At 34.9% G+C, this 17904-nt stretch overlaps 1 protein-coding gene and 1 pseudogene across 2 annotated transcripts; both read right to left on the bottom strand.

Annotated features, from left to right (window-relative positions):
• Positions 1-417: 417 nt before the first annotated feature.
• LOC112029579 (polyubiquitin 11-like) lies at positions 418-1818 on the bottom strand (annotated as a pseudogene).
• Positions 1819-5827: 4009 nt separating this feature from the next.
• Positions 5828-9303, bottom strand: LOC112029580 (polyubiquitin). 2 transcript variants are annotated; one of them, XM_065767995.1, is made up of 2 exons: positions 9141-9303; positions 5828-7080 (listed from the first exon to the last, which is right to left on the bottom strand). In XM_065767995.1, the coding sequence occupies exons 1-2, from the start codon at positions 9213-9215 to the stop codon at positions 6091-6093; spliced, it is 1065 nt and encodes a 354-aa protein (XP_065624067.1). In that variant the 5' UTR covers positions 9216-9303; the 3' UTR covers positions 5828-6090. The 2 variants fall into 2 exon arrangements, with proteins under 2 accessions (XP_065624067.1, XP_065624066.1); XM_065767994.1 differs by having other exon boundaries at positions 5828-7197.
• Positions 9304-17904: the final 8601 nt, after the last annotated feature.

The following is a 17904-nucleotide window of genomic DNA, read 5'->3' on the forward strand; positions in this document are numbered from 1 at the left end:
TTTCTTAGCTGGTGAACCTTATACAACTCAATACTAGTAGATGTGAAAGAAATAACAACTTGCATGTCAAACAAAAGCACATGGGAGGAAAACTAAAGTAGAAAATAAAGAACCTTTTAATCATCTTTATGTGCATTTCTTTTACCATCATTACCATTAGTATGTGACAGCCCTTATTGTTGAACCATCATCTGGGCTTTGTGTATATATTTTAGTGATTTTTTTTTATCATTTTTTTCTTCATCCAAATATGGAAAAGCTCTTTTTGTAAAAATAAAGTGTAACATTTTTAATAGTTCAAAAACGGAAAAATGAATTTTAAAAAATTTAGAGACAAAAATCAAACTTTATGCAAATTTTAGGGATAAACAATATTTTACCTTCTAAAATATTATGGTGAAAATCAAAGAGTAAACAGAGAGAGAACCTGAATAACTTTATAATTTATAACAAACATGCATTCCTCTAATTTTCTGAGTAAATATTGTAGAGAAAAACTAAAGGATATATAAAGAGAAACAAGTTTCTTAGGTAGTGATTCTAGTGACCCTCATACACTTCATTAGATGACAAACAAAAAACCGTGTGCATTTCAAACAAAAGCACATGAGAGGAAAACATAAGTAGAAAATAAAGAACCTTAATAATCTTTTCTTTTAAATATTACCATCTAAAACAAAGTCCTAAAAACCACAGCCCACCTCTGATAGGTCCAGTTAATGTTTCCAAACGCCATGCAGATTCCATTACAGGGTTAACCTTTACTTTTGTATGTGACAACCCTTACAATTGAATCGCTGTTAATCCCGTAATCTGCCAGTGAACGGTGATCCTGCAGTGCTTCTTCATGAAAGAATATTTCCTTCACTGGAAATTGCCTTTTCTTCTCAATCATAGCCTTCAAATTGCAAATGTTGGTAAATCTTTGAATTGGGTTCACAATGTAATCTATTCGCATTGGAATGATTGTTTGTGAAGGTGAAAAAACCATACTAAGAGTGGAATGCATCTGGACACCATAACTAGCTAGATCACGGTTATCCTCAAGCATTTTTCCAGCAAATAAAATATTCTGAAAATCACAACGAATCCTCAGTTTCCGAAAAATCCTGTCTTTGACATTCCTAATGGTATAATGATGTTGTACATAAAGAGTAATGGTCTTCCCACTCCATGTCGGGACAAATATCTGGATCATGGCAGGAAACATCGTTAAGACAGTTCCATCTTTAATGCCATAAGAAGCCAAGGTTTTGCAACCCGTAAGTTTTTCCCAGCATAGACCAGATCCCAATCATTCAGCGGGACACCTATTATGCCCCCAATCATTGCTTTGACATCACGAATGGTAAACAAAAGTTTAACTTCCAGTTTCACAATCTCTTCAGTCCCTACTCCCACATAAATTTGTATGACATCTTTTGGATTGAAAACCAAATGAGGGGTTGACTCATTTGAAATATTGAGTGAGGCTAGAATCCCATTATCTTCAAGTAGTTTTCCATCATAAATAAGAGTGTACTGATCTGATGGAATCCCCTCCTTGGCTTGAATGATTGATTTGATGTTTTGGATAGTATCACAAGTCCTCACTTCAACTGTAATGGTTCTCTGATCTGATGGTAATCTAACTTATATCTTCATTCCAGCTAAATCCTGGCTAACAAGTTGGAGAGTGGAGCCCTGCTGAATACCATAATCCAGCAACCTTTGGTCATCCTTGAGCTGATTACCAGAAAAAAAGAGCTGCTGATGACTCTCAGAAATGCTTTCTCACATAAAAATGCTTTTGAGTTCACTAATTTTCCCATACCGTTTTGATTAGAGTTGTTGAGCAGGACCACCACTGTTATAGAAATCCAACAAACCTAGGAAGCTAAACTTAGCTGCAGTTTATAGCATGTATAATAATAGGAATTATCTGGGAAATTAAATTCAGTTCATACAAAATATCCACAGAGAAGAATTACTTCTATACATGTATCTATTCCCTCTTGATATGTGCGAAAAAATAGAAGCAGCAGCAACAACATATGCATGTATAAACAAAATTGTCATCTGTACATGTACATAATCAAGAGATAAGTTAGAAGTAATTGTTATCTGTACATGTATATATTCTAGAGATGAGATAATGGCAAAATGATAGTATGACCAAATCAGATGTTTAAGAGAAAGAATGGCATGCCTATCACACACAAAACAAGGAACATTTTTGTGCAAAAATGTCTGCGCAATGCAAGAATCAAACACTAAACAAATATTCACACATTACAAGATCATATATCCATGTCCCGCCCCTAAGTCTATTCATTTAATTTAGTATAAAAGCAAATGTTTACCATGCTGTTTTACTGCAGTTATTTTTGTCTCAAAATGTCAGAGGAACATTTAAAACCAACCCTTAAATTGGGGTTTCCACCCTTTATACACTTCACAATCTCTAAAATCTCAAACCTCAAGTAAGTGTTAATGGAAATGTGCAGGGATGACTTAACTACTGACTACCACAGTCCAGGATCTTGTATATGTGCCAATTAATTCACCATACCCATTTTTTATTGGTAAATTACACACACCTAGTGAGTTTTGAACCCAAGACCTCACCCTCCATCCCATTATTATGGAAGGAGGAAGTGCATTTGGCACCACACCAATCATCCATCCTTCATCAAACTGCTTCGACTACAATTCAAACACATAAGCTATAAAGATCATTGTGAATATCATTAAACTTCATTTCACTCGCTTCTATTTCTTATATCTATTGAATCAGTTTTTTTTTTTTTTTTTACAAATCCACTGTTTTGATCACATTGCCCCTTAATACTCTCCACGCATACAACATTATCAAGATGAACAGGGATCAATAACTATTTCATCCATAAAATAAAATTTTAAGTTTTTTTTCCTTGTATTTTAATTTTATACCACATAAATGAGTTTATTGATTGAATAATAAAATAACATCAAAACTCAGCGGGCTAACTAAGAACAGAGAAATGTGTAATCCAACAGTTTAGCCCATATATATGAAAAAAGCGAAGAGTAAATTATAAGTTATAACCAACAAAAAAGAGAAATGGACCCTGATATTCTTAAGTCGTACTGAATATTCATCTTCAAAACACCTATGGTTACCTCAACTTCAATACAAAATTTCTTCCATTTTCCATAATTTCCCCTGTTTTCTCACAAACCAAACACTTCAGAGGAAAAAAAAAAAACTCATAGTGTCAACAATGAATGCACTTCAAGAATCACAAAAACTAGGAATAAAAACCCAATAATATTATTAATAACAAGAAAAAGTCTTAACTTGGAACATAGATACACAGAAACACATAAAATGCAAAAATATACAGATGGGTAACTGAAACAAAGAATTTGATGCCCAAAAAAAAAAAAAAATGGGAACCTCTTCTTGGGTAGAGGTGGAGGCGGCGGTAGAGTTGGAGTTGGAGGAGCTTGACGGGAACCAACGATTGGGATTTCTCCGAGTTCCCATGGAAAGCAAAACTGAAAAGAAAAATAAAAAATCCTTAGAATTTGTATTGTATTGTATGTGTGTCTCAGATGGATCGGATCGTCAATGAATGAAGTAGACCACTCCTCTGGTCTTTCGAATTCGAGAATTATTCCTTTTTAATCCTAAATTGTCCTAAATGTATTCCTTAAATACACTACATATGTCGACAACGTCAGTGAAGTTTACCAGACTTCCAACTGGACTGGACTTCTAGAATTGGAGGAGTTGGAGTTATGTACGACTAATAATAAATGCTATCAGATTAGCAAAAATAACTAATAAAAATGTTATCAAATATTTAAAAAAAGACCCTCCATTGTCCTTTGTGCTGTTTTTGCTTTGTGGTTTTGAAATTTGAACTAGACCAGACAAAACCGTTAACTCTAACCAAACCCCAAAGCTTAAATAGCCAACTCAAAATCCCCATAATTTTTTATTTAAAGCAAAAACGAGTTGGTGTGATCCGACTCTTTTTTTCTTTTTTTAATTAATCAAATTATATTAGTATTTTTTTATATATAAAATTTGATAGAGAGAATGGCGATTTACATATTAAGAAGTATTTATCAGTTGATCAGAAAATCATATTTCATGCTGAACCATGTAAAAGTGACATGATGTCAACTATCCAAAGATAATGATTTTGTTAAATCAAATAACAACCATCAAAATTTTTCTTTCTAATTTGATCACAAGGCAATAATATTCAGAGAAATTGAGCCTACAATATAAATTTTGAGAGGATCTGGTTAATGTATGTTCTCAGAATATATATTAACAATTTATTTTAAGAAAATTTTTATTAAGAATTGAAAAAGATGTCAAATTTTTTTTTTTTTCAATTTTCGATAAAAAATTTTCTAAAATGATTTACTAACATATATTTTAAGGGCATAGGTTAGTAAAACCCTTAACTATAAAAATAAAAATAAATAAATAAATAAAAGATTAGTAAAACCCAATTTTGAAAATGACAAGTAGCATAAACGGAAGTAACATTTTTTTTTCTCAACTAAAAAAAGAGAATGAAATAACATCTTTACATTCTTTAGTCTGATAAAAGGCTTAGTGCATTAGTCTAAACCCCAAATTTTTGCAACAAAATTTATAACATCCTTATCATTATCAATCTCATCTACTGCAAGTGAACCAGTATCTCTTTCAGTATTTCCAAGTGAAACAAAATATGTATCTAAGAGGACAAGAGTCAAAGAAATGCGTTGTTGTCACTCAATAATGCCACCTGAGTTATAGACACTTATAATTTTCTAATTAATTTTTTTTTTTAATTTAAGAAATTTTTTATACCAAAAGCATGTTGCTTATAGGCACTTAACACAACCAACTAACTTTTATAGTGATGATATCATTAGGAAACTTTAAATTTGGCTAAGTTAAGACTCTATCTATTATTTAACTTTTATTTTTGTGTATTTTATTATTTTTGACATTTAGAATTTATTCCTTTCTTTTATGTTATTTTTGCATGTGAAAAATATAAATTGACCTGTAACCCAATAAACTCGACCCACTTGCAACTTGTTTAGGATAACCCAAACCTAATTAACCCAAACCTTCTCCCTACTATTTACACAGAGAGAGAGAGAGAGAGAGAGAGAGAGAGAGAGAGAGAGAGAGAGAGAGAGAGAGAGAGAGAGAGAGAGAGAGAGAGAGAGAGAGAGAGAGAGAGAGAGAGAGAGNAATAATATGTATATAAATTCTTGAATTTATAGTTCACTTTTTATCCTTAAACTTTCAGAAAAATTTTCCCCCTAAACTATTGCAAGTGTTACATTTTCTTTCTTCTTTATATTTAACATAAAATTTATAAGTTTGTTTTTTGGAAAATTAAATTGTGTAAAGTTAGATTGACCCTAGTGTTTTTTTGTAAGTCATTTTCTGTCATTGTCAACCCTATTTAAATCGTAATAAATTCTTCAATCTGGTAAATTGTAGGTAAAATTGGAACGAAATATTGCCCAGAACATCTTGATTTTTTTTTTTTTTTTTCTTTTCCTTTTTTTACAAATATTTTATTAGAACCACTAAACCCTGGTCTTCTTGATCAAGCTTTAAGTCTGGGATTTAGAAAAAAAGGGGGAATATATATATATATATATATTGTTTCAAGGGCGAGAGAACAGATTTTAAACATAGACATTTGCTAAATTGAAAGGGTGCTGTACTGAAATCTCTTCTTCTTTTTTATTTTTTTATTTTTCTCTCACTTGATCTGCCAGCCTTCAATAACATCAAATAATTTCATCTCAGAGCGTGGAAACTAGAGTCTATAACAAATGAGCAAAAGTCAAGCAATTCACATTCACCGCATGTCCATTATCATGTACCAATCTATTTACTTATGCATAAAATTACACCAAATTCATATGTAAAAATCCACCATAACCCAGTTTGAAAATAAAGAACCTAAATTATCTTTCTGTTCAAATATCTATACCATCTACAGCACAGTCCTATAGATTTCAAGAACCTAACTTCATCATATGATAGGTCTAGATAATGTTTCCGGATGCATGCAGATTCCATTACAGTGTTAACCTTTACTGTTGGTACATGACAACCTTTATTTTTGCATCACTGTTAATCCTGTAATCTGCCAGTGAACGGTCATCCCGCAATGCTAGTCCATTGAAGTATATTTCCTTCACAGGAGATCGCATTTTCTTCTCAATCATAGACTTCAAAATGCGAATGGTAGTAAAGTTTTGTATTGGGTTCCCAATATGATTTAATTGCATCGGAATGATTCTTTGTGAAGGCGAAAAAACCATACTGAGAGTGGAATGCATCTGGACACCATAACTTGCTAGATCACGGTTATCTTCAAGCCTTTTTCCAGCGAACACAATGCTCTGATGATGACCAGGAATTCTCAGTTTCTGAAAAATCTTGTCCTTGACATCCCCGAGGGTAGATTGTTGTTTCACATCAAGAGTAATGGTCTTCCCACTCCATGTCTTGACAAATATCTGGATCACGGCAGGAAACATCTCTAAGATAGTTCCTTCTTTGATGTCATAAGAAGCCAAGGTTTTGCAGTCTTCAAGTTTTTTCCCAGCATAGATCAGATCCCAATCATTCATCTGGACACCTAGCATGCTCCCAGCTATTGCTTTGACATCACGAGTGGTAAACAGGAGTTTAAGTTCAAGTTTCAAGATCTCTCCTGTCCCTACTCTCACATAAATTGGTAAGACATCTTTCGGATTGTAAACCAAATGAAGGGTTGACTTATTTGAAATATTGAGTGAGGCTACAATCCCATCATCTTCAAGTACTTTTCCATCATAGATAAGAGTATAGCGATCTGATGGAATCCCTTCCTTGGCTTGAATAATTGATTTGATGTTTTGGACTGTATCACAAGTCCTCACTTCAATTTCAATGGTTCTCTGATCTGATGGTATTTTAATAAATATCTTCAGTCCAGCTAAATTCTGAAGAACAAGGTGGAGAGTGGAGCCCTGCCGAATACCATAATCCACTAGCCTTTGGTCATCCGCCAGCTGATTACCAGCAAAAAAGAGCTCCTGATGATTCTCAGAAAGACCTTCCTTCTCACGTAATAATGCTTTGAGATTGCTTATTGTTCCATTCCGTTCAAACTTTAAGGCTACTGTCTTTATGATCTTCAAGTATAAACTTATCTGTTGCCAAAAAGTAAGCATAATTTACTAAGAGCACACAAAAATTGTTTAACAACAAATATTCTTTGATAAACATTATATCCCAATTTTGTTTTATGCAGCAGGGAACGGTTCACTATATATATATATATATATATATATTACGTGAGAGATATATATAGAGATACAACAGGGAAAAAACAAAAGAATATAGTGCTGATGCTCTTGTAACCATGATAACGGAAGATTGATTGGAGCTGAGCAGTAACACCACTGTAATAGATACCTAAAAGACCTAGGAAGCTAAACTTAGCTGGAGTTTATGCATGTATACTAAGACGTGGAAAATGAAATTCAGTTCATATGAAAAATACACAGAGAATAATCACTTCTGTTCAAGTATATATTCTATCTTGATATGTTTTTTTAAAAAAAAAAAACAATATATATATATATATGTATAGTACTACATGTTATCTGTACAAGTATATAATCTAGAGATGAGATAATGTCAAAAAATAGCAGGACCAAATCAGAAGCTTATGCAAAAGTATAAGCATGCCTATCACGCACAAAACAAAACAACATTTTTTTTTTTTTTTGGCAACAATGTCTTTGCAATGCAAGAACCAAGAATCAAGCACCAAACAGAAATCCACGTGTTATAAAATCTTGGCTCTTTGTCCTACCCCTTAAATCTCTTCATTCAATTCAGTATATAAGCAAATGTTAACCATGCTCTTTTACTGCACTATTTTTTTTACTAAAAATGTCAGAGAAACATTCAAAACCTACCGTAAAATTGGGTTTTCCACCCTTTATACACTTAAAATTGGGTTTTCCACCCTTTATACACTTCACAATCTCTACAATCTCAAGCAATAAGCACTCTTGAAAAAAAAAAAAAAAAGCCTCAAACCTGAAGCAATTGTTAATGGAAATGGGTACGGATGACTAAATTACTGGCTAGCACAGTCCAGGAACTTATATATAAGAGCGTCCATGCCCCATTCTCCTATGGGTCATTTCACTCCCTTTACACACACAAATATATGTGCTACATTAATAAATGACAACCCTTTTCTTTTATATTGGTTAATTACACGTGCATTGAGATTTGAACCCAAGACCTCATCCTCCGTCCCATTATTATGGGAGGACAAAGTTCCATTTGAGCTGGAGCTTTTTGGCACCACACAAATCATCCATCATTCATCAAATTGGTTCCACTATAATTCAAATACCTAAGCTATACAAAGATCACTGTGAATATCATTAAACTTCATTTCACCCAATTTCTATTGTTTATATATATTGGAAAATTTATTTTTATTTTTGACAAATCCATCATTGGATTACATTGCCCCTTTATAATCTCCATGCTTACAAAAATATAAAGATGATCAGGGATGAATAACTATTTCATTCATAGAACGTTTAAATTTAAAGCGTTTTTTTCTTTGAATTTTAAACAATCAATGCACTTATTTATCGAATTGAAAATAACATTTAATTAACATGAAATTTAGCGTGTTAAGAACAAGGAAATGTGTAATGAAAATATAGCAAACAAAAAAAGAAAAAAGAAAAAGAAAAAAAAAAATGGACCCTGATATTCTTAAACGCGTTTGGGATGTTCATTTTCAAGACACCTAAAGTCCACTCAACTTCAACACTTTTTTTTTAAAATAATAATTTCCCCCTGTTTCTCACAAAACAAACACTTCACAGAGACAGAGAGTAACCCAAAAAAAAAAACACTAAGAATCTCAACAATGAACGCAATTCAAGAATCACGAAAACTCGATAATAGAAACCCAAGTAATAATTATAAAAATAACAACAAAAAATCTATCTTTAACTTGTAATATAATATACACATACGTACAAACAGAGACATAGGGATACAGAAAAGTAATCGAAACGAAGAATTTGATACAAAAGAAGAAAAAGAAAAACAGAACCTCTTCATCGGTGGAGTTGGAGGAAGAGGAGGAGCTTGAAGGGAATCTACGATTTGGGTTTCTCCGTGGTTCCATGGAAAACAAAAAGCTGATAATACTAACAAAACCCTCCTCGTCTTTGCAGATGCTCTTTTATTCATGTATTTTGCTTAAATGGAATCTTTATTTCATTTTAGGATTTTATTCTTTATATTTTGACTTATTTATTTATTTATTTAAATTTTTAAATTTTATTTTTTTTATTTTTAGTCCTAAATCAATTTACGCGTTTCATTTTAGTCCTTCAACTCTATTCTGTCACTAATTTAACGGGCAAACTAACGGATGAATAAAATAATAATAAAAAATTTACTGTAGCGTGCCACGTCATATTATAGTTTAAAATATTTATTTTTTAATTTTAACAAAATAAGAAAAGAAAAAAACAAAATTAAAAATAATAAAACACATCAATTCAGATCTAATTGAACACAATCAGCTCAAACCCAGATCCAAACACAAACTCAAATTTAAAAAAACACAAAGAACACAAAATATTAATCTAAATCTTTCCTCTCTTCTGTGCCAAAGATCCAAAAATAAAACTTGAAGACCCTAACAAGAAGACCAAGAAAGAAAGGTTCCAGCCCAAAAACACAAAAAATTCTCTGTTTTTTTTCATAAACTAGAAACCACAACGGCAGAAATTTCAACCAAAAGCCCCCCGAAATTGAATACCAAATCTGTAGAACCACCGCAACAAACCTAGGGCCGCCAATAAACCAAATCTAAACCCACCTACAAAGCCGATCTAAAACACAAGACCACCCACAAAGCCGATCTGAAGCCCACCCACAAAGCCGATCTGAAACTCAGGACCACCCATGAATTCGATTTGACCCAGGGCCACCCAAAGCCGATCTTGAGAGAGAGAGAGAGGGAGTGAGAGAGGCTTCACCATGAGAGGAATTAAGAGGGAGGCTGAGTTTCATGGTGGAACAGTGAGGCTGTGCCTCGTTTTGGATCAAAGAGAGAGAAGCCGAGGTCTAGAGAGAGATGGACTCAGATCAGGTTTTGGGTCTCAAGTGTTCGAAGTGTGTGAGATTTAGTTTGGGTGGTAGAGAGATTGGAGGTGGAGGAAGCTTCGGCCATGGTGGCCTTGCTAAAACCCTCTTTTTGACTGAAAGAAAATAATTTTTTTTTTTTGTTTGGAAATCGGAGGTTGAGGTTGAATCTAGTGAAGATGATTGAGGTGGTGCTGAACGATCGGCTAGGGAAGAAGGTGAGAGTGAAGTGCAACGAGGATGACACCATCAGAGACCTGAAGACACTCGTGGCGGTGCAGACGGGTACCCGGGCCGACAAGATCTAGATCCAGAAGTGGTACAACATCTACGACGAAGGGACTTCCGACCATATCACCCTTAAGGACTATGAAATCCACGACGGAGCGACCAGGTAAGTAGATCAACGGCAGTGGATATCGCCGATTGCGACGAGTCAACCCGTTGACCCATTGAGCTTGTTGTGGGTTTTTCCATTGTGAGATTTTTTTTTTTTTTTTTTTTTTTTTTTTTTTTTTTAGTTTAGTGTTTGTGTTTTTGTTTGTGAGAGATTTGGGTGCGAGAGAGATTTGGGGCTTTGGAATTTATGATTTTTTTTTTAATGGTGTTTTTATGCTGAATTTTCTGGGTTTATGAATTTGGTTTTTGGGTTTATGAATTTTATTTGCTGGAGGTTTCGTTGTTGATTGAAAGATGAGAAAATCTGGGTTTGAGTTGAGATTTTGTATATCTGGGTTTTGTTGTTTGAGAAAATCTGAGAAGATTTGTTGCTAGGTTTGTGTTTGTGTTCTTGCTGGAGATTGATTTGTGTTTGTGTTTGGTTGACAAGAAAGGGCAAAATGCAAGAAAATCTGGGCATGTGTTCTTATGTTTAAAATCTGGGTTTGTGTTCTTTGGTGTTCTTGTTGAAGATGAATATAGATTGGGTAACTCATATTTTTTATTTTGTTAAAATTGAAAAATAAATATTTTAAATTATAATATGATGTGGCATGCTACAGTAAATTTTTTATTATTATTTTATTCATCCGTTAGTTTGCCCGTTAAATTAGTGACGGAATGGGGCTTGAAGGATTAAAATGAAACGTGTAAATTGATTTAAGGACTAAAAGTGGAAAAAATAAAATGTAGGTAAAATGGAAAAAAGTCAAAATATAGGGATAAAATTGCATTTACGCCTTCATTTTAACTAACAAACGAGAGCATCAAAATAAACATAAACATAGACAAAACAAAGCAAGAAAAATGGGCTTTCAGACACTTTGTTCCAAATTTAACGGGGGCCTTGAAAATCTTTCTTTTGGGCCCAATTTAACGGGGGCCCTGAAAAATGGGCTTTCAGACAATTTGTGGCCACTCTTCTAGTCTAAAGTGTAGGCACCCAATTGGACAACTTGAGTTGACATAGCCTAAGTTCTTCTTGATTTTGAATTTTTTGTTTTTTGGTTGCAACCATTTGAAAGAAGAAATGCTTGTGCACAAAGTAATTTACAATTTTATCCTAACTCGTTACATGGAGAGTTGTGAGCGGTGGAAATAAAATAGTGGATTTATGTGGGTCCATATCTCCACTGCAACTCATCACATGGCGAATTGTGGCAAAAGTTGTAAATTATTTTGTGGCACTAACATTTCTCTTTAAGGAGGGTTTCTTGCCCCCAATCTTGTGTTTCAAGATAGAGATTTTGACTACCATTTGGTTTGTGTCATAATTCATCGAAGTGTAATTAAAATGCTTCATGTAGCACTTGGCCTCTTTTAGTTCTCAATTGGGGTCCTCTCCAAGATGGGTGTAAATTCCGTTTTGATGGGAAGTGTTGAAATTGCAATCATGAAGAAAAATGGCATGCATTCTAATAGGCTAAGAATATATTGACCTCTTATGATGAATTAACCAATTAATTAACCAAGTTAATTAATTAATCCGATTAACATGCAATATGCGTGATAGCACAAACAAATCATCAACTAAATTAATATGCAGCGGAAAATAAAGTTGACATGGTGATTTGGTTATGAATAGGGAAAACCTCCAAGGCAAAAATCCCTCTGGATGATTTTAAGGTCACCGCTCCCGAGAATCTACTATTATCATAACAAATGGTTACAAGTAAAAGAATCCCAATATCTTATACCAACCTACAGTTGAACCCTTATCCCAATACCCAATTGGACTTGTTCTGTAGTGATAATCTCTCTTTTTCAATGCATGGCTCCTAGTACATGACTAATCATTCGATGCACGGATCCAAGTACATGACTAACCACCAACTTGAGAAGGATATTGGTTGCAAAGTTCTTTAATTCATTAACACAATGAAGATCACGAAACTCCTTGGTTACAAAATTCTACGGCGTATAAACGCAGTAATTTCTTCAAGAGAAAGATGGACTACAACTTTTTTTTTTCCGATCACAATCTTCTTGAACAAAACCTTTGCATCAAGTTGTATCCACTTGCATCAGCTATGACGGCCCTTAAAATAATCCTTATATATGTTTAGGGTTGTGAGAAAATAATCCTTATATATGTTTAGGGTTGAGAAAAGAAAGCCTAAACATGTATACACGAATATGTGTGAAATTAGATCTGAAAAAATGATTTTCGTAAATCTCAATAGATAGGTTATCTATCGAGCAGTAGTCGAGCATTGGGCTGAAGATCCCTTTTAAACCTCGATAGATGCTATCTTTTTTTTTTTTTTTTAGTGATGATAGATGCTATCTGTCGAGCTAGCTGTCAAGCTTTAAAATCTAGCACTTCTTTACTTGATTTTTGGACAGATTTGGATGGGTTCAATACTTGGACTTGAACTCTTGTTTCTTGAATTATTAAACTCATCCTACATCTACCCAATTACAAGTAAAGTGCGTTTTGTCAAAGGATTAGTCAATTCTAAATGACATATGTTCTTAACATGATTCATATATGTCCTAACACATTCACTTCTAACATTAGGAATCCAAGGGGGTTTTGTTTTAATTTAAATTGGGAACATTAAGAAAGCGTCAATTGGGATTTGATATTGTTGATTGGCAATCAACCAATGTGGTCGGTATAGTGGAAGTGTTGATTGGTGGTTATGTTTTAGAAAGTATTTTTTCTTCAAATGTTAGTTTTTCCCAATAATTTAATTCAGTTCTTTTGATTTTTTTTAAAGTTAATTTCATGTTTCCTTAGATAAAATTGATCACCTATCACTCTAGGAATTTGAATTCAAGTGAATAACTCAAGGGAGAAAAAAAAAAATGACTTACCTATTTAGATGAATTTTTTTAACTCTTGTAAATATATGTTGTTATAAAAATATGTATTTATATATATAAATTGATATTTGGGAGTAGGAGATTTGAACTCTCGCCATCTTAGTTGGAAACATTAAGTGGTGTCAATTAAGCTAGAAGACTCAATAATAATAATAATAATAATAATAATTTTCTTGTTGATAGTCCTAGGCCCAAAACTATGAAAAGTATACTCCGATCATGATTAGGCTCTTAAGAGTGATTATTTTATTGTAAACAACCACCATAATCATATTATATTTTTTGTTCCAACTTAATTTTATTTGTTAAAAGAAAAAATTCATAAACCCCTTTAATCAGCCAATTACATGTCAAGTTGAAATAATCCCATCTATCTAACCTAAAAATTACTAGAAATATTTTTGAACCATTTTTTTTAAGTCCAATTTTGAGCCAATTAAAATTCAACATGAAAAAGAGTAGTTGTTTGAGTGTTTACAATTCCAATGGTAAATGGATTCATTTTTTTAATAAAATAATTTATTAAATAAAAAACAAATCGTAGATACATTTATTAGAGAAATATTTTACTAATTCTAGTACAATTCATTAATATAAATTAAAAAAATATATATACCCAGTGTAGAAGCGCAATGACTTTAGCTTGAGTAGAACATATTAATGAATGTGCACTCTTTCTCTCAATGTCTATTTTTTCTCCTTATTAAAAAACTAGTTTGTAATCCGTGCTTACGTACAAGAATAGTCAATTGTAGTGGTGCTATTGATGTTAGCTTGTGTTATTAAACATAGGATTATATTAACAGGTGCCCTTAGGACAATTGTTAATAAAGAGAAAACAATGACTACAAGCTACTTTAATGAATCAACACACTAGTTGAAGTCACCTAACAACATTTTTTTTTATCTAATATTATTTTTACTCCCTTTCCCACTCAAAGAATTTTTTCCCTCTAATTCTCATGTCTAATATATTTTTTTCTCCAAAATTTTTGCGCCTAAAATTTATTTTCTAATGATGTGCTAAAATTGTTAGTGAGTTGTAGGCTCCAAGTCACTTCTATGGGTACCTGTGAATAAGAATAAAGGGACCAAACAGAAGGCATCGATGTGGTACCGGCCAAAAACCCTTCAAAGGTCAAGTTAGTGAATAAGAAGTATATATGAGCTCTATAGTGAGAGAGCTAGAGAGTTTCTGTGTATCTGCGAAAAGAGGAGGTCTAGCGCTTATATAGTAGTAAGTGGTGAATTGAGATCCCTTGAGAGTGGGGATTTTTCCTTATGGAGAAGATCTGGTGCTAGGGTTTTCGAGATTGTAGGGTGCCTTTCCATACGAGGGAGATATGAATTTGTAGCAGGTTCACCTTGCATGATTAGCAAGATGTTTCCTTGTATGGATTTTCGTGAGGGTCAAGTAAGGCCATGCTGGACTTGCTGGCTCTTGATTTTCTTGTCGACCATTCGTTGTCCTGTAGGACATTTTACCCGTCGGGGTTTAGTGTGGCCACATCACTTTTTATGCCATCATTCTAGTCCCCCTGTTTACTCTTGAAGGAATGATGGACCCGTAGGTGCCCTTAGTTTCCCTTGTATGACGTGTCTTGGGCCTTAGTAAAACATCCCCATCAGCTGCTCCTTACTCCATGGCTCTGTCGGTTCCAGTTGAGGGGCTGTGGAGTATTGTGGGTATTTATGGTCATTAATTATAGTTTTATTGAAGAAGGTGTCATTAAATGGCATGAGCAACTCTAGGTCTTAAATGTTAGGTGACACGTGGCGTTTGCTGGTTGGCCTCATTTCCAATCATGAGTGTCGCTTCGTATACCGTGCCTCTTCTCTCTATAAATAGTTCTTCCATTTCCAGTCATTTCTTTTACTTTACCTTATTCTTTATCTTTTGAAAGCTTTGAGACCAGAGAATACACGCCAACCTGTCTTTCACAAGAACCCGTCGCCTGCACCTCCGTCATTCTCATGAATTCCGTCACTTTTACGGTGCCATCTATTTATTCTATAAGACCTCTTCTTCCCTTCTATTTTTCTTTTTATTTTCATCTTTTCTTAGCTAGTCATCACCACTATATAAACCCATTAGATAGGTTCTTAGAATACCTCCGTCGCTTGTAGGTGAATAGATGATAGGTGATAGAGAAGTGGTGAGTGAACAGTTGTCAGTCTGTGAGGGTCAGAGCTACGATGAACTCTAGCCGTTAGATCATGAGCTTAAGGAATATTTATCGTCTTCCCCAAAAAGGGAACCGTTTGTTCACTCCCTTTGCTGAGGAGGAAGAAGAGTATGAAAAGAACAAGGAGGAGGCCATGGGTGATAAGGATGAGGAAAGAGAGGGAGAAAGTAAGGGGGATGATGAGGGCGATATCGAAGAGGTGGAGCGTCAAGAGGTCGACGACAGTTCTAGGCCCTTTATCCTTCCCCTTATATGGACGATGAATGACTTTTACCTAGCCATGTCCCCAAACATTTTTAACAAGCTTCACAACCATTTCCAAATCCCAGATAACATTCCCATCCATCTATCGAGAAAGCATGAGAGGTGTTACTCTGGGAAAACAACAAACGTTGGCATGTATGATGCCATGTTTGCTGCCGGTTTAAGGTTGCCATTAACGAAGTTACATCGTCAGCTGGTCAACTATCTTGGGTTATCCGTCAGCCAGATAACCCCAAATACTTGGAGGATATTCCTAAGGGTTGAGGTGATATGGGGTCAGTTGAGTGGTGGCAACCGTTGTCTTACCCTCGACAAGTTTTTCTACTATTACAAGCCTCAACAGATCACCTTATCAAAAGGAATTTACCATTTTTTAGCGAGGGAGATGTTATTTAGATTGGTGTCAAATATGCTTGACTCAAATAGAAACTGGAAGAACATATATTTTTTTTGTTTAGGGGACGGATTGGGTGTGTAGGCCTGAGGAGTGGGATAGCCTACCCGATGGTTTCAATAATATCTGGGGCATTGTTAGGGAGTCAGGTGGGCCATATGTCTTTCTTATTTCTACTCCGTCTGCTTTTGTTAATACTTATACACTTTTTGTTGTTTTCAATCCAAGTCCGTCTAGAGAATATTGATGAGCAGGAGAGCTTTATCAGATGTGTCTTGAAGATTCCCTTCAATTAGAGGAAGTGGAAGGAATTAGTCACACTTGATACTATCCACGCCTTCTATGGTGGTCTAGTGCCAACACCAAAAGCCCGTCGGTTGCAAGCATTCTCCCACCGTCATAAGTTTTCTTACTTGTCTAGCATGTTTACCTTTGTTTTACTCCTTCTGTCATCTTTACTTGTTTTGTGTTCCTTAAAAATGGACGCAGGAAGGCTGAGAGCATTGGTGAGGAAAGTTGCCACTACACGCAAGCAGAAGGAGTAGGCATCAGGATTAGCTCCTAATGTGGGCTCTAAAACCACACTTAAGAAAAAAAATAACGCCAAGGATGACCGTTTGTCGAAGAAGGGGACGGGTCCTTTGATTGGGGAGCAACAGCAGAAGGCTTTGCTGCCCCCTCCTCCCCATCATATAGAATTGGGAAGGGTTTAATGATGGGGAAAGGACTCATCAGTCCCAGCCCCATCTAGAGGCTTGTTACTCACAAGGATTATGTCGACAAGATGGTTACCTCAATCGTCAAGGAGACAAACTTGGATCCATGTGGCAAGAACGTTTTGGATGACTTAGGGGCTTCTAGCCTCTATGACCTGTCAAAGGTATGTCCCTGTCACTTATATTGTACTTCAATTATATTTTAATCTTGATTTTAACCATCATGCTTTGTTTTAGGCATTGGTTCGTATGAAGTCCCTCAAAGACAAGTTTATGGCCAGTGAGGGGGTGATCCGACGGTTTCATAAGCACTAAGAGATTGAAAACAAGGAGCGAGCTCAATACTCGGAGGCTATTCGTACTCTTAACCAAGAGTTGACGGCCAAGACTAAGGCACTTTCAAAGGAGACCTATCGGCTTGAGGAAGTGAAGAAAGCAAAGACCAATTTAGCAGCGGAGTTAGCTGCTCTTTGTGAACAAATAGAGAAGGCCAGAGCCAATGCCGTGGTAGAGTTTCATATTTCTTAGCCCTTCTTTGATACATATGGCGTCTACTATGGTGACGGATTCAAGGATTGCTTGAAGCAGGTGAGAGCTGCTTATCCCAACCTTGACTTATCCCAAATTGTAATAGATGACACTATCCTGCCGACGCCTGGAAGAGACGACACCATCAGCAATGAGACTGTTGAATCCATTCATATGGTTGAGGAAGAGGTGAAAGAGGCTGACGACGTGGTCATCGCCTAACTTGCTCCTGGCAATCCTGACGCAGTTGTGGTCCCATCTGCTGAGAACCCAACTACTACTGACAGCTTGCCTATAGTGAATCCTGTTGTTCTTGATGCCCCTCCGTCTTGACTTTCCTTTTCCTTTGTATTTAAGTTTTTTTGT

This window comes from Quercus suber, unplaced genomic scaffold (assembly GCF_002906115.3).
Source record: "Quercus suber isolate HL8 unplaced genomic scaffold, Cork oak 2.0 scaffold_873, whole genome shotgun sequence".
NCBI lineage: Eukaryota > Viridiplantae > Streptophyta > Magnoliopsida > Fagales > Fagaceae > Quercus > Quercus suber.

Excerpts from the sequence above, each read along its gene's own strand:
- LOC112029580 (XM_065767994.1), bottom strand. The coding sequence starts at position 9,215 with ATGGAACCACGGAGAAACCCAAATCGTAGATTCCCTTCAAGCTCCTCC. Across the intron at positions 7,198-9,140 it reads CCAACTCCACCGATGAAGAG|ATAAGTTTATACTTGAAGAT; the intron begins GTTCTGTTTTTC and ends TTTTGGCAACAG.